General features: G+C 35.1%; 1 protein-coding gene across 4 annotated transcripts in view; it reads left to right on the plus strand.

Moving 5' to 3' along the window:
• Positions 1-24,401, plus strand: part of NCOA3 (nuclear receptor coactivator 3) — an 83,515-nt gene that overhangs the window by 43,121 nt on the left and 15,993 nt on the right. For all 4 annotated transcript variants that reach the window (XM_056353310.1, XM_056353311.1, XM_056353312.1 and 1 more), the window contains exons 3-10: positions 10,117-10,192; positions 16,851-16,958; positions 18,592-18,764; positions 20,481-20,581; positions 21,569-21,743; positions 22,274-22,462; positions 22,718-22,819; positions 23,608-23,748. In XM_056353310.1, the coding sequence (XP_056209285.1) occupies positions 16,861-16,958; positions 18,592-18,764; positions 20,481-20,581; positions 21,569-21,743; positions 22,274-22,462; positions 22,718-22,819; positions 23,608-23,748 (979 nt within the window). In that variant the 5' untranslated portion in view covers positions 10,117-10,192; positions 16,851-16,860. The remainder of the gene's footprint in view (positions 1-10,116; positions 10,193-16,850; positions 16,959-18,591; positions 18,765-20,480; positions 20,582-21,568; positions 21,744-22,273; positions 22,463-22,717; positions 22,820-23,607; positions 23,749-24,401) is intronic.

Consider the following 24,401-nt stretch of genomic DNA (forward strand, 5'->3'; position numbering starts at 1 on the left):
ACTTATAGGAGAATAATAATGTGTTTGAGAATTTGATTTGTGTGCAGAGCATTAACTGATCAGCATGCTGACTTCCTTCCACCCTCCCCCCACCCCACCCCCGCCCCAAGACTGTTTAAGATATTTGGGTTTAATGCTTTGAACTGGAGCTACACATGATGTGATATAATGGAGGAAATAAATACAGCATTGTAATGTGCTAGAAATTTTAGAATACATGTGTCATGCAGCCTGTGTGTTCTTCGTTTAATGTGGAAAAGTATTTTGGCAGAATTCTAAGTAGTTTTGGAAATTAAACCTTCACTTGATTTGTATAATGTAACTCAGGACTTCTAAATTTTAAATTTAAATTTAAGCTTTATATAGCTGGGAAGTTGCGGTGATTGTAATACTTAGTCTTTTTAGTATGCTAATGCATGTTCCTAGTAAAAAAAGTCATACTAAAAATGAAGCTTAAGATTTGAAAGGCCTTTTTGAACTTACTGTTGTAGATGTATTCCAAGCTGATTCATTTGATTTTAAGGAGTACTCCTGTTGGTCTTATAAAGATCCCCTAAATACTATGTCAAATTTGGAATTAAATTTAGAAAGTCTTCGACATTTTAATCTATGAACGTTTGGTGAATTCTAGTAAGAATTTATCTTTTTTTGTTTGTTTTCTGCTGCCTACTTGAGTATTTCTCTTAAGGTTCTGATCTACTTTCTGTGATGGCCAGGCAATAATTTTTTTTTTTTTTTCGGGGGGGGGGGGATGTCCATAGAAGTGCTAGGCTTTGTTTCATGGATTTGCCCTTTTTGTTTGATTGCTTTTATAAAGAATGTCCATCATATCTAGCTGGTTACTTTTTCTTCTTCTGAAAAGGCTGGTGTTTTCCTGTTTCTCTGTGTTTGAGTCTGTTTCCTGACTTCTGCTTGATTCTTCTAAAAACTGAAGTCGGCTAAGAAACCCAGCAAGAAATAGACTAATTTAGTTATGGCACATAACACTTCCTTACTGCATTTTACAGAATTACTCACATCTTTATGTTACAAACAAAAAAGGCTTGCTAGCCTTCCTCCCCCACACCCTCCCTTATAGCTGTATAAGGCATGTATTGTCTCCATTCATATTGAGATGTCACAGATGTGTACACTCTTCTGGGTTCTTTTCTCTCTTGCAGCTCTAATGACCACTACTCCTTTGATTCCTTTCTCAGGCAAATTGGCATAGGCTATACAAAAAGAAATTCAGGTCACAAATAATCTTTAAATTATTCTACTTGAGTGAGAAGAAGATTTAGCTGACTATGTATTCGTATATACTGGAAATTTATGACAAACTATGGCAAAATTTGTTTAATCCAACAAATACTATTTTGTCATCTCAGATATCTTTGACTTAAAAATAACACCAAAGGAGTGCACAGTTTTAGTGTGAAATATAAATGTAACTGAAAGAGTGTTAAAGCTATATTTATGCTTTTTTTCTAGAGATTAAAAGCAGGCATGTTTACCTCTACTGTTAAACCAACAAGGAGTATTAGGAATGAGTAATTTTAAATCGAGACTTTTATTTTTATGTATTTTAATTTCAAAATGAATATAGATATTTTTGTTCTGTTTTGAGATTAGCTACCCTCAATACCAGATCTCCTGTCTGTCAGGACAGTGAATTTAGGGTGTAAACCTTTAAGTGTGGATGTAGCTCCTGGAACCCCACATGTGTTACGTCTCTTGGCTCCATACACTGAGATGTCATGGTTGGCAATTTGTATTTGCTCATGGACCATAGTAGTTGGACAGATATGCGGATGCTTGAGTTGAGCAGGCAATAGAGTGGTCTTCTACTCATTAAGAATGATTATTCTGTAAGCAAATAAATTCCCTTTTAACATGCTCCTCAAATATGCTATTTGTGTGTAGAAAAAGCAAGCGTCTACAGAAACAGGAAACTGTTTTGTGCTTTGCATTACATTTCTGAACTGTCTTGTACCAACATCCTTTTATGATGGGCCACTTTATTTTCCAGTTAAAACTAGCGTATACTAGCAGGTCACACTCTTCTTCACTTCTGTAGCTGAGTTTTGCCTGTTGTCTAGTCCTATTTTTTAAGTTGAAAGCACTCAGAAGGTAAAACCCCCATGGATACAGCATAGTTTCAAGTTGTTTTACAGGATGCTGTGATTAAATCTAAATGTTAGCTAAGTTATTTAAGCTGCTTCCCATCATTGTTTGTTGTTTTGTAATAAAAGAATACTATTCCCTCAAATATTTGTGCCCTTGAAAGTGGTGTGTATTTCAGATGTCTTCAGATTCATGACAGGCAGCCACACAATTTATGGCATGCTTTTTTAAGAGGGTAATCAATGCTTCTGTCCAGGACTAGAGGTAGTGTGGGACAGTATGTTTTGTAGAATGGACTTTTGAGCTTTTAGGAAGAGGGACAGGAATTACTGTGAGCGTGTTTTGGGTGGCTTGTGTCCCTGCTCATCTGCTGTAGACTTAGATCATCAATGGTGAGGCTTATTTCTCTCTATTAATTAGTTTGTGTGTAACTCTGCTACTAATACCAAAATCTGTCTTTGAAGCATCAGAAAGACTGGAACCAAAATATTTCATTAAGCATTATATTGTGTTGTTTTCTTGGTATTTGTGCTATGGAAGTCTGGAGAGATTGGAGTTTTTAACAAACTAGTTTCTGATATTAACCTTGGAAATGATGTTACAAATTGTGTTCTTATAAATGTGGAACAAAAAATTGTTGTCTAAACACTAACATGAAAGATTCTTGGAACTGCAGTACTGGATTGCATACTTTGCAGACCTAATATTGTGTCATTCATAAAAGCGAAAGGTTTGCTGTTTAGTAGTCAGAAGCAAAGAGGCTGTTTTTATTGATGGCCATAATATTCCAGTAAATTTTGATCTGATGTATTTAATATCCAGGCATTTTCATTTCAGAGGTCTTTGCTCAATGTAAGAACTTGCCTTGCTTGCTTAGTTTGGCTGAAAACAGTCTTTTTTGTTGGAAGTTGGCAGTATCTGCCAGGAGTCTCTATACTTCTACAAAGGCAAAATATGAAAGAGCTGTGTAGAAATAGTCACAAGCATCATGGCTTCTTTTTGAGGATGTGTGGTTTCCAGCTTGTTGATAAACTTCTGTGCTGCTTGATAATTTGTGATTATTCAAGTGGTAGGAAATGGCAGATAAATTGAACAGGCTGATAGGCTAAATGTATGGTGGGATGATTAATGACAGTGCTATTTAAGGCACATGAGCATCAACTAGATCACATCTGATCTCCCAAGATGGACAGTTGCCCAGAGCAGAAAGGGGAAACAGAATGGTTAGATCATTGCAAAATTTTTGGGTTACTTACAGCTTTTAATTGAGACTTCATTTTTAATTGAGTTTTTTTTTTAATATGCAAATATAAAAACAATAGAATGTTTTTTTCAGCTGTGCAATTTTACTTAAAAAATATTTTTGCTCTGCAACTTGACACTTGAAAGTGTTTACTTCTTCAAATAAGCAGTTTTCTTAGAAGCCAATTTCTATACCTACTGAATCGATGAATACTTTCAATTCACATACATGATTCAAAGACTAAATTGGAAATACTGGAGATGAACATCCATTGCTAATAGTAGCTATAGAAAATGCAACAAATTCATGTGTTTTGAATGCTTTTCTGAGTATTACTTGTAGAAGTTCAAAAGCTGGCATTAAGCTTGGCATCTACTTAATAGAAATCATGTCAGAAACTGATAGTGTGTACAGTAAATGTTTCATTCTGTCAAAAGCAGTCAGTTTTTCCCTTTGTCTGAAGGCCTTTTGGTATTGTTAGAGATTTTATTCCAAATGTAAAATTACTTCTGTCTCTAAATTTAAGCTTGCAGCGGACGGGCTTTTACAAGGAAATTGCTGATATTTTGCCGAAGTTTTTAACTGCTGCTTTGGAAAACTCTGATTTTGAGCTGTTCTCATTCTAAACATGTTTTATATAAAACTGTTATCTCAGTAAAATGAGAAAGATTTTGGTGTGATAGGGTCTGATTCAATTATAACAATGCCAGAGCACTAAATCTGTTAATGCTAATTGTAATACTATAGTTGTGTTTAAGTTATCTCTCTTTTGAAATCTAACAAGCAGTCTTTGCTTCCATGAAATGCTGGTAGGGTAGATGGCAGAACAAAAAAGATGCATGCAGATAATATATAGGAATGTATGTGAACCCGTTCAGAGTCTCAGGAAGGAGAATGGACTTGTTGATGACTTGGAGAGGGATCATATGTATTTAGTGAAACAAACTCAGTGTAGTTGATTACATATCCTGTTTTCGCCAAGAATTTTGTAAGTACTCCCTGCTTTTGGAGTATTAGATAGTGTATAGCTACCTCCAAATAAATGATAGCTTTGCTCCTGAAAACTAACAGATTGAATTCCAACTATATTGAAACTATGTTTGGAAAGTTGCTTCCTCCCTTGTAAGGGAAAACTAATTCCTCAGTCATTGTTAAGCTGAGGTAAAAGCCCTTCTATTTTTATTGCATCATGTTGGAAAATGTCTATCAGTCTGTTATCTTACAGGAGCTATTGTATTCTGTAAAAAACCACCATCCCATATTTATATGTGGCTTTTTTTTTCCCCTGCATAAAACATAGTTGTCCCAGTTTTATAATTTGTGCCGTGAATCCCATCTAAGATCTACTAGGAGTTCTTGCTTTGTCTTTGCATTTGGTATGATTGTTAGTTTCTGGCAATCATCCCTTTGCATTGGACTTTCTATTTATAACGGTAGTGATTAAGGTTTATATGGAAAAGATAATCACATTATTGTGAAGTGTAGTGGTCAAAATTGTGTAAGAATTGAAGTCGTATATTGATAAGGCATGAAACAAGCTTTCATCAGGTAAGTTAATATATCTGCTTAAAAACAAAACACAAAAAGTTGGAAGTGATTAAAAACTAATAAAGTAACATTTTCAGGCTTGTATGGTCAGACTCATAGTTTCATGTTCTAAGGCTCTTAGTTGATGTCCTTTTCTAATTTAGAGAGATTTTGCAAATAATTCAGAATTACATAATTCCATTTTAACAAATTACGTGAATTAATTCAAATTTTATTTCTAATTAAGCTGACATTGTAATATGTAGAGATGCATTGTACAGCTTGCGTTCTTACTAGTCTGCAGATTATGTCATGTGTCAAGTGGCATGGAGTCATGAATTAGGCTGGAAAGTGACTCTTCAATACTGTTGTGTTGGTATTCACTTGTGAGCTCTGTCAAGGGTATTTTGTCTGGTAAATGGGACACTTTTTATATAAACAGTTTTTTTTTTTTTTTCTTTTGGAATGTTATTGCTGTTAGTAACAGTAGAGAGGTTTGTGCACTGGTCTCAGTGCAGTCTCTTTCCATAGTACCCACTGTTTTGGCCACAATGATGGGAAGAAGTGTTTTCCACTTTTAGAACTTCATTAAGTATTAATTTAAAAGCTAAGTAGACCATATGTATTTCAGTCAACTATTGACTTGCCTGAGTTTCTTCTGCTGTTAAAGTGTCTGGAGATACAGAAAAGAATGGTGGTGTTCTGTGGTTTCTTACCAGTTAAGTAGTTATCAAATCCCATTATAGTAGCCCAGGTATCACATCCTGTTTCTTCGTGGTATTTGAGTTAGGGGTTTTTTTTCTTTATATATATATATATTTATTAATTTTTAAATTATTTTTTTAAATAACTGTTTGCTAACTCTTCTGGATACAAGTCTGTAAGGACTTACTTATGTTAAAAACTTTATAAATATATTCTAAAAAATACTATGCCATCAGCTATATTGAAAGCCCAATATAATTCTTCCAGTACAGTGGCTTGAAAATCAGTAAAGATTAAAGACTCCCTTCAGTATTATTTTTGGCCTGCTGTGTTTGAGCATACCAATTCTTGTTGCCAGTGGCATGCAAGTAGGTGATATGGCTGCATTATGCCCAATTGCTTTTTACTTACAAGAGTTATCCTGACAAGCCCATCTAGCCAAGGAAGTTCAATACCTTTTCACAGCTGGGTTATGAGGGCAGCAGTTGTTCTGAGCCTAGAATGTGGCTCGCGTGCCTTTGGAGCCGTGATGAAATGCGGGAACCACTGTTCCACAGTGCTTTGTGCAGGAGCTGACAGGTAGAAATTTTTACAAGTGTTCGACAGCATATGGTGAAGGCATTAAGGATAAAGACTAGTCTTTTTTTATAACAGCAAGTTCACTGGAGCTCCCCTTTTATCTTTCATACATTTTGTTTGTTGTAACAGGGTCCTGTATCTATTGCTGTGACTAGCAAAGAGGGATGTATAGGAAACAAATTAACAAGTAGTGACATTCTATAAATAGAGCACACGCATTATTTATCAGAGGAACAGGAAACGCACTCTGAGCTTTTTCCACTTCTGACCATCCTTTAACTGAAAGTGTCCTGTCATTTTAATATATGCAAAGTGAACAAGGCTCAAGTTAATTGTCATGTCTGAAAAATAACCGAGGAGTGCATAGTGCTTACTAAACACTGCAGGGGAGCTGGTAAATGAAACCTGACAAGGCCTGAAAAATTATAGTCTTCCGAAGACAGAACATACAATATAAAAAGGATGTGTGCTGAGTTAAGAATATTTAACATGTTGCAACAAGGTGTGCTTCATTGGCTACCACATTATAGGTGGCACTTTTTTCGCTCAGACTGAATCTGACAGTCCTGATTCAGTGAAGTCTCCGTCTGAGTCAGGTATTTATTATCTAGTAAATGACCTTTTTGGCTGAGGGTGTGGAGGTGAGGTGGAAAAAAAAAGTTGAGAATGATGAAATGTGTATGTTTTGGAATAGTATTTTATTAGTTATTGTACTGATAGGAGTGCTAGTTTAGGGGAATGATGTATCAATACAATATAATTTGCTGTTTGCTTTATAATGTAAGTATATTGGCTTTAACCTTAAAAGTTAAGACTTTTTAGTACACCAAAGTCTCTTTATTAACTCAGTGTACTTGAGTCTCATCTGTTTCAGTGGTTTGTTACATTGTACTCTCAGATTCACACAGCTGTAGTACATTGCATTCGATTTCATTTGTAAACAGGCACATTATCTCTGAAAAATTTAAGGAGGATTACAGATGCTTTTTATGTCTTCTTTCAAAAAGTAAACATTGTGTTTACCATATCTGGCACATTTGACTATGAATATATATGTATATTTTTAACCTTAAAAACAGTATAGCTTTAGCTGTGTCATTTATCGTTGTCTGTGCCACAGGCAACAATATGGCTTGTCACTTACCCATCTCATCCAAATTGTAATGTAATGTTCATTCTTGTATGTGTTTTAAAAATGGGATTGCAAACTGGACTGTGTGTACACTTGAATTATTGGTAGCCAGACTATGCTGGATGGCTAGTTTCTGTACGGGATTAACTGAGTATCAGTGGCTCATCCTGAAGGTGGGGAAATCAGTCAAAGGTCATTGTATTGAACTCACTGACATCAAAACAAACCAATGTTTTTGCTTGAGCACTCTTGTTTTTTGGTTGAGCACCTTTTAGACAGGAACTAGTATGCTCACATGTCGAAAGTGGTACTGGTATGGTGAGAGCTGATGGAGAAGCTGGCTGCACAGCCCCCAGTGCCAAGCTTCCTAGAATAATACTGACTCTGAGACTGGCAATCGCTTAGTGCGTGACTGTGCTTTGATACAGGCACTCTAATAACCTACACTGATTCATGTGAAGCGGAACAGAAAACAATGTTGAAATAAACTATTTGTTTTGTATTTAAAAAGTTAAGCAGTTGGCTGTTACCTCTGTACTCAGAAGATAAAGCATGTAGATTTAGAGTAGGGGTAACAATTGAATGGTCAGCTTTCAATATGTTAAGAGTTCTGGCTTTCATTAGCAAGAACAGACCAAGTATTGAAAGAGGGACATATTTTCTTGTTTAAATGTTGTCGATTATAACAATATAATTATTTATTTTAATATCCTGTTTTATTCATAGTGGTAGTAACTTGGGTCTAATTTTCTTTTGATATGTGGCAATAGTTTATCATAGCTTATTTGGTGATAACTTTTTGGTTTACTGGGAAGCGTTTTCATCCCTGCTTCAGGTTGTTTTAATTTCATCCTGGTCTTTTGAACAGAATTTAGAATATCTTTCTAGGTTGCCCTGCCAGTTGACTGTTATCATAGGATGGTCCTCTGCAGTGTTTGTCCAGATCAAATGAGTGCAAATGCTGCTCTAGATGCTTTCCTAACCCTTCAAGGGCCTTCAGGTTATTCAGAAGGTTATTTTTTAGTGACATTACTGCAGTACTTCTTTGAGAAGTTCTATTTCATTTTCTGTTTAAGCAGCTCAGTTATTGACAACCATGGAATTAGTATTTACTTGAGAGGAATATAAGGGGAATATTCTAAAACTAATTTGAATAGTGTTAAGATTTTTGTGTGGTCTTCAACTTAATACATTTTCAGAGTTCTTCTGTTTCCCCTTATATTTCCAGTCATACAGAATCCTTTTGATACTCGAGGGTTTGAATTTTCCACCTTTAAGTGATTTTCTCCTGTTCATTTCTCCTGTGTAGGTCAACTTCACTGAGACTCTTGTTTATGATTTTATTGAATTGCCTCTGTTCTTGCACAGGTGTATTCACCAGTTTGTCAAGCTGTTGTAGAAATTTGAGGAAAAAACCTGCACATCAAACTGAACAGTGAATATAATTTATGCTATCTTTTTGTTTTATAAATTCTGTCCAGTGGAGAAATCAGAAAATGGCCCTTGCTGGGTATAAGACTATCGCAGGGAAGCTAGATAGCAAGCTATCACTGAGTGTAGTATAGGTCTGGTTTAGCATTTTTACAGAAAGGAACAGCTGAAGGACTTCATTTTCCGAGATGCCCCAATGTTTCTGATATTGCATCTTAAGATTTAGTAGATTTTTCATCTTTTTTGTGTATGTGCTTTTGTTCTGGTTTCTGTGATTAGCAGAGGTTGATTTAGCATAAAATGGTGTTATAGAAATCTTTAATTAGGAGACAATTTACTCTTGATGCTTACTCTTACGTGACCACATTGTCAATCAACCTTCTAATTGGTAATTCCAGTTCGTATAAATAAAGCTACAATCAGTATTGTCAAAGGGATGGTTAAAACAGCAGATGAATGCATATGCAACCAGTTGATACGAAAAGCTTCAGTCTAATTTCTTAAGAAATGAGCTACTTGAATAAAACTCCTTTACCTGCCTGCTAGTGATTACCTATTAAGTAGTCTGGGTAGAAGTATCAATTTTGAAACTCTCAATTTTGGATAGGACTATGGTGTGTGCTTACATGTGAATGTCTCATAAATATTTCCCAAGAGCAATTTATTTTTCTAATTAGCTTGAACAGCCTCTGCTTTACATAGGGCTTTAAGCAGTTTTCAGTAAATCAATTCAGTCACACAGCTGTTGTTTAAAACTTTTCCTAAGTTACTGTAATTCTCTGTAGAGACCCAGAATCTCACTAATTAGTACACTTAATCATAGACTGTATAAAATGCATGATAATATGGATTAATCATTCCTAGAATTTCGTAGAGAAATGGAGTAAGAGAAACCAGAGTGTTCATAGCTCTGAAAGCAGTTTGCTATTCTCATGTAATACTTATGTACCAAGCAGTGTTTACAGGCTGACGTGGAGTGGCTATGCACTTAATTTTTACTTGCCAATCATAACTTTAAAAAATAATTAATTTGCTACTGCAGCTTTTTATACTAAGATTTAAAAGTTACTAAGATCAAACATCTTCAACAGTTTTGTTATTTCTTCCCCGGGGGGGGGTTGGGGGTCGGGGAAATTACATTTGAAATGGATGTGTTTAGTTCTTATGTGAAAAGAAATCTAGCTTACTGGATGGCATTTGTGCTGTTAAGATTCTGACTTTTGAGCTGTTTAGCATATAGCAGACATGACAGTTACAAGTGAGTTTTAAACTTGTTTGACATTAAAATATCTCAATATTGAGTGTTCACTTTTTGGTAAGATTATTTATATTACATGAAAAAATTGAAAAATGAGCGCTAATTTTTTTTCAAGTACAGCCTTTTTATGTTTTTCAGGATGTGACTTAAAATGACTTCTGATTCTGAAGGGCCTCTGAAGAATATGCTGTGCTTGAATGTTTGCTAAGGACAAGTAAGTGACTGATTCCATATTTGGACTGTATATACCTGAGTACTAATTCCTTTACCACTTTTCAAGCTACAATTTACAGATTGTACATGTAAGTCTATAAAAATCATATTCTTAAGAAAAGGGTGGGGAGGAAAGAAAGAAAGAAAGAAAAAGAAAACCACCTGAAAAAACCTGTACTTTTACTGCTGGCAGAAAGTTAGTTTTCTAAATCTGTTTTCTTGTGGATTCCTGTCTATGTAAATGGGAACATCACTTGTTTCTGTGGTTGGTCTTACAACAAAAGAATCTTCCTACTCGCAAGAATATTTTGAATGGGAAGTTTCACTAGAAAGCTGTCATACTTTTTTATATATGTGTATTTGAGAGAAATATAAGTTTGAAATAAAAAAATCGCTAAGAATACAGAGTTGCTGAACGGAATGCCCTCTAGTTTTATTGATATCAAATACAATTTAAATATTTGGGGCTTCTCTTAGCATAAACCAGTTATTACAATTTGCATCTTAAAAACCTGTGTGACTTATGTCTTGGTTTTTAGAAAGGAGGATTATATTTAATATTTTAACTTTATATACAATTTTTAAAAGTCCAGACCATCTTCATGATTCATTGAAAAGGACTGGTTTGATTTAATTCTTCATAATTGGCTTATTCTGGGGAATGCTAAGAGCCAATTTATGCTTTTTTCCCTCGTGAATTTTTCAAACAAGAAATTAGCTCAGACAGAAGAGCTTCCAAGCATCCAAGATACCATGAGTACATACATTTAGTATAGGAAAACCTTGACGGTTTCATGGGACCAAGGAAGCATTAAAAATGTTTTTTTGCAAATAATGTGTAGGTTTTTAAAATAGTTTGTATCTGTTTTAAATTAGTATTAGATAGTTGTGCTTTGTGGGTTTTGTTTTTGTGTCTGTGTGTCTGTGGTCAACTATTTCAGCTAAAAAAATACAAAAATTAAATCTGAATCATCTAATTGTTTGTAATTTGGGCCCCAGTTAGGACAAAACTTTCCCAGTTGCCATGTCCTGTTTGGTGATGTAGATCTTTCATCTACAACTACTGAGAATATGGGTGTGAGGGAGTAATGCTTGAGTTGGAGAACTAGCAGAAAGCAATCTACTTGATGTTGTTAAGTTAGTAGCTTTGCAATTTGTGTGAAGGTGAGGTGAGTAAGATCAGGGAAGAAACTGTTGTATCAAGCTGAAAACTCTGCTTATTGTGCTTAGTACTTCTAAGTGTTCTTTTAGCTTGAATGCTCTGTAGGAAATGGCTTTATGAATTTTCCCGGTTTCAAACATACTTACTGTTGACATGTGCATCCTTTTCTTGGTAGTCCATGACAGAAGTGTAGAAGATTTTTGTTTTATTTCCCCCCCAAACCCTGTCAAAATGTTGAAACCCTGGGAGGCTGAAAAATGCTAGTCTTAAAATGCTGATGATTTCTTTAAACTCTATGGTTTTGTTTGGAAGGCTGTACGTATATTGTTGCAATGGATGGATTAATAATTAGTAGGACTTGTTTTGCCTGTCACATGCAGAAAACAGTAGCTTTTTAACAATCCATCTATGGTTTTAATTGAGAAATTAATAGACCTGGCACTGGAAAAGTATACAGTATGTTGCAAAGGATGTAGACGTGCAACTTATAATAAGGACAAATGTTTTTTCAACACATTTACTAATGAGCAGAAAGGTCTCTGTTATTTTGGAACATTCAGGATTGTTATCTGAAAAGATAAATCAAATAGTAATGCAGAAATAGTAGTTAGTATTTGCAAATAATCATGCAAATTTTGAAATTTTTCTCCAAATACTGCTGTCTTTGGTTCCACTCCACTGGTGGCGTTATGAGCATCAGTAGTATATAGTGGTCCATTACTGCTAACAACCAATGAAATTAAACAACGTCTGTCTTTGAAGACTTTGAACCATCTTTTATTTCATCTTGGTTTTTCTCAAATTTGCTTGAAGTATAAACTTCAGAGGGCTCTGAACATATTTACTTCATTCAACTTTCTCTATTTCAGACAAATATATACCTTCCTAAATCATTGGACAAGAGCTAGGGCTTTGTTTTTCCAAATAACTTTTGGAAAACCGTATTGGACAGAACAAAGTGTGGCTTTGTGTCATCTGTTTTCAGTAGCTAAATGGAGTGTAGCATAAAATGCTTTTATTTTATAAAATGCTTGATGAAAATGACAAAATATTCCAATATGGTGGAATAACATGGGCAGTTAATTTAGAAATTAAAATTAGTTACTGGTTCTGATGATGTCAGACTAGAAAACATTTAAATATTATTCTATACTAGGAATTACTGTTCATTAAGTACCTGGCCTTAAAATTTGGCAGTGCCAAGGAATTTTCTCTATAAATTATATAAACCAGGAACAGATAAATTTTTGAAAATAGAATTTATATTCAGCATTTCTTCATCCTTATGTTAGCAATCTGCTGTAGCTTCTTGCATGTTAAGTACATACTTGCTTACAAATTTCATTAAAAAGTACATAATAGTATGTATTGATAGCTTACGTTCATAATATAGTCCCACCATTAGTTGTCCTTCTACGCAGTAGGTTTGCCATCCACTTTGTGAGCTTGCACATGCAACTTTGAAGAAAAATAGCAGAACAATTGTCAGATTTTTCATCGAAGTGGTTGTTGTCTTATCTGTATTTCCATTATTCTGAATAAGAATAATATTCTGAGATCGAAGATTATCACTCCTGTCTTTTGGGTAATTTATACTTACCCAAACTTAACATTATTTCTTACATTTGCCTGTATGTAGTAACTGAGCTATTCATTGAGTCAAATTAAACAAGGTTTTAGATTTATTTTAATTATGCAAATAATAGAATTTCGCCCTGTAATTCTTTTAAAAATGCTTTGCTTGGGTAGATAATACTGTGCGGCATAACTATCAGAGCAGTCTTTCTAGCCAGCTTTATAGGTTCATGAGCCAGTAATAATACTGTTGCCTATTAGCTCATAAAGTAAGTTTACAAAGATGACTGTGTTAAACTTTTTTTGCCTTTAGTAGTAAAAATGCATAAAAGTTTTAGGTTTTGAAAGCTGTGTTTTGGAGCTGTCTTTTGAAATAGTGTTTAACTTCAGGAAAACTCCCCCAAACTCCAAAAATAGATGTCTTTTTGGAAAAACTTTTTAGCCCAGTAGAAATTATAGGTCCATACTCAATGCATAAATACAACACCTGGTACTTTTTAACTGGTGATTTCTTTTATTATTAACTCACTGAATAACAGCTTCTTCTGCGAGTATTTCCTGTAGCAGGGAAATTAGTTTGACTGTTCACAATTTGTACTCTAAATCCGTCTGTATTGGGAAGCAGCTTCTGTAATTTCCTTAGCTAAACAGTTACAGAGTTGTTCTCGGCATTACATGCCTTCCCAGCTTGTAATGATACTCTGAGGGAAAGGAAAATACACGGGCAGGAACTCTGCAGCTTCAGGCCTGAATAAACTTGGGTGTAATAGTAGGGAAACAGCCTACATGAATTACTTCATTTTTCCTTCCTTCTCCAAGATTCTATACTTAGGCACTGAAAGGTTTTTTTAAATAGAAGGAGGGTTGTATTCTCTGGTATGTATCATGTTTCTGAGACAAAATGTAATAATTCTTTGTTTTTTCTATTTAATCATATTGTGAGTTACCTGTCAGTACAGGTAGATGTTAAACCAGAAATGACATTTCCATTCTAAACCATTTAATGTTACCTGCAAAATTACGTTCTGATGAAATGTCTGCCCTACCTAGCTCTAATTCTCAACTATTTAATGTATTTTGAATCTTTCTTCCTCTTAAACAGAATTTACTCTTGGCTTCTGACATACTCGCTGTGCCCACACCCTTCCTGAGCTATCTTTAAGTCTTATATTTTAAGCGCTTCCTTTCTCTGTCTGCAGTAGCTCTTAACGCTGCAGCTCTGTGCTCTGGCTGTGGCTCAGTTACAGGGAGGGAAGCACCAGCGCTGGCTGTGTGCATGTGTCACCTGCAGAGCGACTCACCCGATTCAGCCTTAGCCGTGAGGTCTGTAGGCATAAGACTTTGAGTCATACGTTCTGTTGAGTGTCAGCCTCAGATAATCGTTTTTTGCATGATCATAGCCTGTTTCTATAATCTGTTTTGGAAACTGCATACTTGTTCAGATGAGTAGTTTTTCATTCAACTGCTGAATTGAAGAAAATAGCATCCTTGCAGTTGTTCAGTGCTATGCTGTCATCTAGTGGGGTAACAGAATATTTTTCTTGAACTTCACATAAGGTGAGCCACTATAAATGTATATGAGAGGGTTTTGCCCTGGAGGGGGATATATGGCTGAATAAAGGTCTTTAGGCTTGCTCATCCATCTTTCTGTATATTGGGTTTTGTCTTCTTCATCCTGGTTTTGTATCAAATATTTAGATGTAATCCCAACTTTTCACCTCTGCAGCCCATGACCATAGTTACGGAGTTAGGCATCTTTTGTAATTGTTTATTTCACATGCAGGATTATGTTTTACTGTTGTTTTTGGTTTTATTGTGATGTAGAAAGTGTTTTATCCTTCCTGTCCTAATACCTATCAGTTGTGATGAGGGTTGCTTATGAATACAATTTTATGGTAAGCATTGTAAATCCGCTGAGCTGCAAAGAGAACTCGTGCTTTAAAGAGATGCTATTTTACTTCTGAGCTTTGTACATATGCCAGAGTAATCCAGTGTCTGCTCCTCAGAGCAGCCAGCAGTCCTCTGTCCTCTCTAGTTTTCCAAGGTTTGTACTGCTGTAAGAAGAATGTCCTTTTAAATTCTCCACCCATAGCTCACATCCTGCAATAACAGTATCAGCTATTGCAAGTAACCCCCATGCTGCTTCATGCAATTACGTTCTTGTGTGTCTTTGCCCTTTCAGTTTAGACTTTGGAAAGAAATAAAGCAGTATTTTTTTGCCACAAAAAGCCAGTAAGAAAAAAATCCAATCAGTCAAGGTTAGTACATCAGAAGTAATACACTTTTTTTTTTTCAATTTGGATGTCTTGTCCTGGAAGCAGTTGTCTAGGTGTCTTTCTTAGGGGTTGGTTTTCTTTGCAAGGGTACTGCTGACTTGTGGTTAACTACTTGTTCACCAGGGTGCATGGAGCCTGTTCTGCGGAGCTGCTTTGAATCACAACAGTAACTTCATTAGGTGAAAGAGTGTGATCACAGGATACGTGATCACTGACTCCTAGAGATTTGGTCATTCTAAGACAGTTCTTTTTAATAACTGTAGTAATGATGGCTTTTGCTTGTGGAGATCCTTAAAGCATTTTTTTTCCCCTGAAAGATTTATTAGTGCCTGGGTTATACGTTACAGGGGAGTTTCTCTCCAGCTAACAAGTATAGCTGTCTTAACTAGCTGTTTAAAACCAGATACTGTTGTTGCTATATGGGGTAAAGACCTGCAGTCTGAACTAGATTGCAGTAAATAGAATTTGAATTTAATTCAGAAGTTCTGTAAGAAGGATAAAATAATGCTAAACTTTCAACTTCCCAGATGTGGCTTGTTGTCATTGTGGAACAAAAAATCAAATACAAATTATGATATTGTTTCATAGTTCTAGTTATGTTCTAAAATACTTTTGACTATATATATGGCACAGATCCATTAAATTTTTTTTTTCCTCCCTTGGCATGTCATTGATTGGAGCACAGCAGGATCTGGTATAGGTGTGTTCTCTCCTCTGTGACTGTGTTCCTTTCTCTTGGGAGTGAGGGGACGTGAGTGTCATGGATATGTAATCTGCCAGGCTTGTTTTAAATAACTAGACTTTAACAAAAGCAACCTGTTATTTTATTGGGTTTTAGCCCAATCTTTGCTGCAGAAACAAACTGGAATCAAGTTCTGAAGTCTTTGCTTGCCTTGTCCTCGAAGATTTAGAAAACTCTGTTCATTTTAAAAGGTTTAGCAAGAGATAAGAAGTTAAGACTGTAGTAACCTGTTGAGTTAGAGACGGTAATAGTAAGCTGTTGCTTTATACTGAGCGAGGTGTGAAACTCTTATTTAAGCCCATTGATTTTCTCCTAAGCATGACAGTTATTTGTGGCTGCAGTGGTTAGGTTACATGAAGGGAAGAAAGGAGCATACAGAAAAGGAAATTGCTCAACATTTCTGTATTTTCAGTGTTCCGGTCATCCATCCTGCATTGTCTTAGGGTATCACTTGCCTTTTTCTTTAATGATATCTAACTTTATCCTTCGTATTTAACTACATTTTGGCATAACATACTGATTTACCACTTTCTTTTCCAAGTTATCTAAACACACATTGAAACACTGAGAATCTTTATTTTCAGATAAATTGGAGCTATACAGTGGTCCCAGTACTGTGGTGCAAAATTTTAAACATCTCTGAATCCAATGACATGCATTTTTTACATTTATTTCGCTTAACATTCATGATACAAAGCTTTGTAAACCTGTGTTTTGGCAAAATACCAAATAGATATAAAAAATGGTAAACAAATATTATTTTGTAATAGCAGAAAGGTACATGGATTTCCAGGAAAAATACTCACTCATGAATCTCATAAAAATAAAGAAATTGTCTGGAAAAGTTCTCTGCATTTTTAGTTATTATTTTGAGGCGTTCATTCATTTATTGTATTGCTTTTAGTTGCTGATGCATGGTCAAGATGAGTGGATTAGGAGAAAACTCCTTGGATAGCTTGACCAATGAGTCAAGGAAACGCAAGCCATTGCCCTGTGATACACCAGGTGCAAGGTAGGTTTATACAGACTTTTTTTTAATGAGTTTTTAAAAATATTTTTGAGTTATCATTGCAGCCTAGAGTAAGTTCTAAATGATCATTTTTCTCAGCTGAGAAATTCTTTAGGCCAGCTTCTGTTCCAAAGATACACAGCTTTACTATTATGTGTAGATCTGCCAAAGCCGATGAACTATGCTGTATAGTAGAGTGAACATATAAGGAATCTGTTTGAAGATGTGATTGCAAAGTAAAAGCAGAAAAAGTTCTTGCTTCACAGAAATTTCAAAGGCTGCATCTTGTATCTGGTAATTGATTTGACAGGCCTCATTTCAGGTAGTTATGGTCAGCACAGAATACTGCAATAGGCTGAGCTTTTTTTTTTTACTTCTGTTTCTCTGGACTAGTTCTGTGTGAGTTCATCTCAAATTTTGGCGTTCTATGCTGTCTTCCTGCCCCTCGCTCAACTCTGCCAGAGGTCATTATCTGAGAGACTCAGTTTTCTGTCCCACTCCAAGCTCATTGCTTTCTACTATGTTAAGTGTTCTGTGTTATCTTGTTCCCAAGAGTATTAACCTTTAAATTTTAATTTTATCTTTGGTTTCAAAAAACCAGACGTCATGTATACTTAGATTTCTCCCTTCTATTTATGTCCTCGCTATCCCATGCTAATTACTTCCATTATGCAACAGATTGTGTATGAGTCCTCAGATTCTCCCACCAGATCCCAGTCTCTCTCTGAGTGTCCTCCATTCCAGTTTCTCTTTCCCTTTCTCTAGTGTCAGCCTGTCCATTCAGGAATTCTGTTCTTCAGTTTGTCACCTGTCATTAGTTTTATTTATCTTTCAAGCCCCTGCTTTGTCATTTGTTTTCTCTAATATTTCTCCATGCATACTTTCCTAACTCTTTCACTTGGATTCTTCTCAAAGAGTATTTATTCTCTTTTGATTCCCTCAGTGTGACCGCACTTGCCCCTTCCCTTTCTCTTGAGACGTCCTTTTCCTATTTGTGGCATACTCTGTGTATGACACTGTTCTCTGTATTGATTTAGGCTGTAGTCAGTGTCTTTACTCAGAACATTAATCTACATAGGAAAAGGAATTTCAGGAGAGAGACTTTATCCAGTAACATGGGGTTATCTGGGATTCTGCTTTTCTTGAGATGGCATTTTGTCCTGATGCTTAGAAACTTCTGAGGTATCACCTTCTGTAGTCATCTTGTTACAAGTGAACCAAAGGGATTTCTTAGAATGTTAAAATTCTGTTTCATTTGTCTAATAAATTAAAACAAACCTAAAGTAACTTTTAAAGTTAAAATATACTTTCTGTATGTGTGTTAGAGTTTTATAACAATTGCTATTTACATTAAATTTGACAATGGAGTAATCACAGGAGGATTTTTTTAAAATAGCTTTCTCATAGTCTCTTAAGATAAATTTTTACTTAAAATTATTAAAACAAACCTACAACCCCCAAACCAAACAACAGTGTGACAAAACACACATGCACACCCACTTCAGATTTGTTAGCTGGAAGAATAACTAGTGCCTAGGTTTGAAGGTGTTACATGAAGTACGTTGAAGCTCACAGAGTGGAGCACAGCTTTTGTGTATGATGGCATGTAAGTATATGAAATGTTTTTGGTTCCTAGTCTGACCTGCAGTGGTGAGAAGCGTCGGCGTGAGCAGGAAAGCAAATACATTGAAGAACTGGCTGAACTGATATCTGCTAATCTGAGTGACATTGACAATTTCAATGTCAAACCAGACAAATGTGCTATTTTAAAAGAAACTGTGAGACAGATTCGACAGATAAAAGAGCAAGGTACAGTTCCCTGCTAAGCCAAAAGAAATGATTTTGTTTTCTTGTGAGTCCTTTTCCAAAGCAGTAGTTACTTGGGAAATTGAGTAGTGTTTTTCATAGTAGTGTGTAACTGAGAAAGTCTTCAGACTTTGACTTGAACCAAACCTTTAATGTACCTTAAATAATGTTCTGTTTAAAAGTAAACAAGTATTTAGCATCACTTTTTATTGGGAATCAGGGCATTAAAACTTTGTATGTCCTTTCTTATCAATTTCTGGAAAATACCAGGGAAGTTTAAGCTAGTCCACAGACAAGCTAAAAGCAGATGGTACTGTAACAGCTGCAGATACAATATACCAAATACCTACTGCTATGAAGAGTACATACTGTTATTTTTCACTTCAAGGGAGTTTAATGCTTTGAAATTAATTTCTGAAAAAAAAATACCTAGTTTCTTATGGGGCACACTTTCAATCAGATATACTGATTTTTATTGCTATTTTTTCCTATTGTGTTTTTATGGACTTTGTTTTTTTTTTTTCATGTGCTGTTTGACATGCTTCCTAAATGGTTAAGTATTGGACTCCAGTATATTTCAAATACATTTAGCTTGAGATCAGATAATTAAATAATGCAGTTGGCAGTACTCAGGAAATAGTCAAGCCAACAAAGGAGAAAATAGCAGTGCATCAAATCTTGGGAAATTTTGTCATCTAGGGTGAACCTAAGTGGTATAAGATTTTTTTAATTATTTTTTTTTTAATAGTGTGCAAGTGTATGCAAACCTGTTTTTTGAAATGTATAGTGAGGGGTATATATATAATTATATATTTTTTTTAAACACCACCCAGTCCCCAACTCCACCCCCCAATGACTAGAGCCTGTCAAGTGTACCTATTTCCTTTTCGTGATGTAGTGTAAATAATCAATTGTACCATGGTGTATATTTTGCCTGGCATGGTAAATTGCCAGGTCTTTTGATGACATGTTAAAACAATTCTAAAAATTCATCTTAACTTCTGTTTTTAAGGATTTTCTAGTGTAATCTGGTGTATTCTAATGTAATAATTGTGTTTCATTACAGAGTTGAATATGTGATAATCTTCCCCTAGGATGTTGTACTCATCTTGTGGTCTGCTTAGCTACCCAGCAAGTACCACAGAGCGAAGTTTACTGTTTGTTTTCTGTAATTCTGCTACCTGGCATGGATTCCCATTCCGCCTTTGCTGCAATCAATTTATTTAGGATATTTTGACTCTCAAAATATGATTTTGTTATTCATACGCACAGACATACGTATACATACATACACACACACGTGTCTGTTAATATGAGCCAAAGCCTTTTTGTAGAATATTGGTGATGGCATCTGAAGATTGTGACCAGTGATGATGAGATGATCAAAATAAAACCACAAGTAAGAGATATGTAGGAGTGTTTACTGGCCATTGAAAGATTTAACGGGCGTTCACCAGACAGATAATCCCAAAAGCAGCAGAAGAAATACCGTTCACAAAACAAGTTGATCTTGTCAACTTTAACTGTCAAGTCAATTTATGTGAGCAGTTTGGCGTTATTTAGCTGTTACAGTCTTAAGCAACTAACAGTATATGAAACCTCTTATTCGTTCTTTTTTGCCCCCTTTATTGACATGGTTCCTAGAATCTGGCATGTGATATTAAAGTCTGGCCTTCATGCAAAACATTGCTTTACTGAAATGTATCTGTTGCGTTTCAGGAAAAGCAGTTTCTAATGATGATGATGTTCAGAAAGCTGATGTATCTTCTACGGGTCAAGGAGTTATTGATAAGGATTCATTGGGACCTCTTCTATTACAGGCAAGTACAAATTAGGCCCTAGTAAATCCCTATGGAAACGAATACTTAAGGCAGTTGAAAATATTACAATAAAGCCTGCAATCCTATAGTCATAAACAGTATGCAAAAACTATACAGAACTATGTTTGAAAGGCTCAGGAATAAAATCTATCATGTTTTCTTAATTTTGCTGAAATGCTCTGTAAAAGGAAAGAGGAGAATAGCATTTGTTTTTTTCTTGTGCTTTACTTTCTCCAGCAGTCATTAGCAAATTACTAATAAAGCAGTGCTTACTAATATGCAGAATACTTTACTTTTTTTAGGGGATAGCCACTAAAATAAAGTTTTTGCAAAGACTAGAGGTTTGTGATGCGTATTAGGGTTTGTGTTTCTAAATTGTAAAGCATTTTTAAGCGAATGTTGCTGTCAAGTAAAATAACCCAAGAATATTTGTAAAAAAATGTACATAGCGGATATCTTTTATTTATGCCTAGAAAACCAGTCCATATTTACAAGTCCATTAAGAAGCATTTTTGAAACTGAATTGTTTTACATAGATACTGAATTTTTCTTTCATTTAAGAAAATAGTCTTTTAAGATATGGATGGACCTTCTTATCTTGTCACTCGCTGGTGGAAATGTCTTCGTGCTCATGTCTTACTACTTGTTTCTACTGAATTTCTTCTTGTTCCAATTTGCCAGCTATTGAAATAATGTTACGAATTCATTATCTTGTTTCATTTTTGCTTTATTTGAACACAAGAAGGGTGGTTATCACTGTGAAAGAGCTCAATGGAATAAAAAATGAACAGATTAATTTTTAATATAGAAATCATTTCTTACCAGGCACAGTCTTCCTCAGAAAAAAATTTAAAACTTCAGCTCTAGCTTTGAAAAGAAATGCATGTATTGTAACTTGGCATTTATCACCCACATAGTTTTTAAACTAGATTATGTTCAGTATTAGGTGGTGTGTCTTACATGATATGTTGTCATGTTAATATTTAGGCATTGGACGGTTTCCTGTTTGTTGTAAATCGAGATGGGAACATAGTATTTGTGTCAGAAAATGTCACACAGTATCTGCAATATAAACAAGAAGACTTGGTTAATACAAGTGTCTATGCTATTTTGCATGAAGAGGACCGGAAGGACTTTCTTAAAAACTTACCTAAATCTTCAGGTAATAAAAGTTGACTTACTATGCTGTTACTAGGTGATGGAAAGCAATCAGAGAAGATAAAAACAACTTGGATAACCTTTCAAAACAAGTAATTCACACAAAGAGTATTTGACTGCAGAAATATGAAGAATATTACTGTGTTCTTACTGAAGTATACCACCAGAAATAAATGTGGTAGAAAGTCACACTGTATTTTAGCCTTTGCAATTTGTTTACCTGTATCTTAGAACAAGGATACTAAAGGAACACGTTTCCTAATGCCACAAGACTAGCTGAGAGAACTGCTTCATTTTTTAATACGTGAATGACTTCAGCTTTCCTTCAAGTGACTGAAAGTGTCATGTAGGGGAGTTTTTTTAATTTGGTTTGCAATACTACTATTGGTATAAACCTGATGGTATCTTGAGAAAGCCTCTTGAAGTACTCTTTAATCTCTCTAATCTAGGAACAAGGTATCTAAGTTAAGAAAAATCAGTTATGAATTGATTTTATCTGAAAATGTTTATAAATTCTTCCTGTGTTCTTTGAAGTTAATGGAGTTGCTTGGACCAATGAAGCACCTAGACAGAAGAGTCATACATTCAATTGCCGGATGATGGTGAAAACATCTCATGATCTTTTGGAAGATGTAGGCAGCCACCAGGATATACGTCAAAGATATGAAACAATGCAGTGCTTTGCATTATCTCAGCCAAGAGCTATGATGGAAGAGGGGGAAGGTAGGAAATCTTGTGGCATTACTGTACACAAAAGAAATCTCTGGGTAAAGCTTTTTGGTATTTGGTATGTGTTATGAAATCTGTAACTTCTGAAATCCATTTTAAGTAAGTAGGAACAGAATGCAAAAACTTCAATTCTTATTGTCTACACTTCCGTTTTAACAATTAAAGACGTTTCAGCTATTTTATTAGATGCTTTAATAGAATAAACCAGGACAGGAGTGAAAGAAGAAACATTTCTTTTTTAAAATACAGATTTGCAGTCCTGTATGATTTGTGTGGCACGACGTATCACAACTGCAGAAAGGGTATTTCCAGCAAATCCAGAGAGCTTTATTACAAGACATGATCTTTCAGGTGAGAAATGTACCCAAGATTAAAGTATGAAGGTATATCTTTTCTTGTCTGTGTGCTCTTGTTTTAAATAAATCAAGTACGTAAATAAAGTATGTACCTGTAGTGGCTAGCAGAATTCATACTGAGAATTCCCAACTGGTTTTTGGAGTAGACCCTTGTTGGCAGTCTCTGTGCTAGTATGCTATTGTTCGGCAGCTTGGTAATAAAGCATTGCTTGTGTTTTAACTTGGCAGCATTTCAAATGGTTGTCATTGTGCTTTCCTTGGCACATAAGAAATATTTTAAATTGTAACTGAAGCTAATGAAAGTTCTTCAGAATGCTTGTACTTTTATGCGGTGTCTGAGCTAATGGTTAAAGTGTTTTATGCTGTTTAAATTGAAAAACTTACATAACCTAGATGGGGCTTTTTCAGATGCCAGTTAGTGTTTATGATGTTCATTTGTGGGTGTAGTTGGTCAGTGTTTTTGAAAATTTTTCCTGTGCATACATCTTTTGGGTGCCTATAACCAGAGACTAAAGTTAGTGTTTGCTAAAGCCCTGGCATTAACCTGTGCATGCTTGAATTTCCTTTTACTCAGTTATCTAAACCGCTTTAAATACTGATGTTTTAACAAGCAGCATCATATTCTCATATGGCAGAAAATTCATAAATATAACTGCTGCATACGCAAAATTTGGTGTTAGGCTGATGAACAATTAAAATGAGCCTTCTGAAATGTACCGTATTTATACAAAGGATTGGCATAGTCATAAAGAGTTTGACTTGTGTATTTTCTTTCCTGTACAGGCAAACTTGTCAACATTGATACAAACTCATTGCGGTCCTCCATGAGGCCTGGATTTGAAGATATAATTCGTCGCTGTATTCAGAGGTTTTTATGCCACAATGATGGACAGTCATGGTCAAACAAACGCCACTATCACGAAGGTAAAAATCCATTTGCAATGTTTGGTTGTACTGCCACTTCTTCTAGAGGCTGCATGTTTTGCTGGGGGAAAAAAAAAAAGCTAAATTCTGCTTGTGGTTTTTTTTTTCTTTCATGTTTTTTGTTAGTGTTAATTGCTGTTACTCATTTACAAGCTTAAGGAGGATGATCTCTTGGGAAATAGTAATTCTGATGGAAGTTGTTTTATTTTTCTACCGTGTCTGTTTTGATAATTTTCATTATCAATGAAAATATCAGACACATGATCTGGGAGCCGGAAGCTGAAGTAAGCTTTTTTCCCACAGATGGATATATCAATGACAATGAGAGCTATATTTTTATAATAACACGTAATCCTCAATTATCATTAACTTGTTATTTTTAACATTAGTTTGACTTTCTTTTTATTTTAATTCATCCTTCCTTTTGTTAAAGGATAGCTCAGTAAAAGTGGTAGCAGTTGTGTTGATGCCTTTTTCTTATTCAAGACACAAGGGTTCCAAATATTTTCAGTGTTCCAGTGTTATGTATTTAGTAATGCTAATTTGATAACCTTGATAGATAAAGTGAAGTACAGCCAAAGATGACATTTTCTAAGTCTTCTGAACTCTGTTCTTTTTGAAGGATTCATTAAGTAATTCAAGTAGAGGGGATA

The sequence above is a fragment of the Falco biarmicus genome, chromosome 10, assembly GCF_023638135.1.
Source record: "Falco biarmicus isolate bFalBia1 chromosome 10, bFalBia1.pri, whole genome shotgun sequence".
Classification (NCBI taxonomy): Eukaryota; Metazoa; Chordata; class Aves; order Falconiformes; family Falconidae; genus Falco; species Falco biarmicus.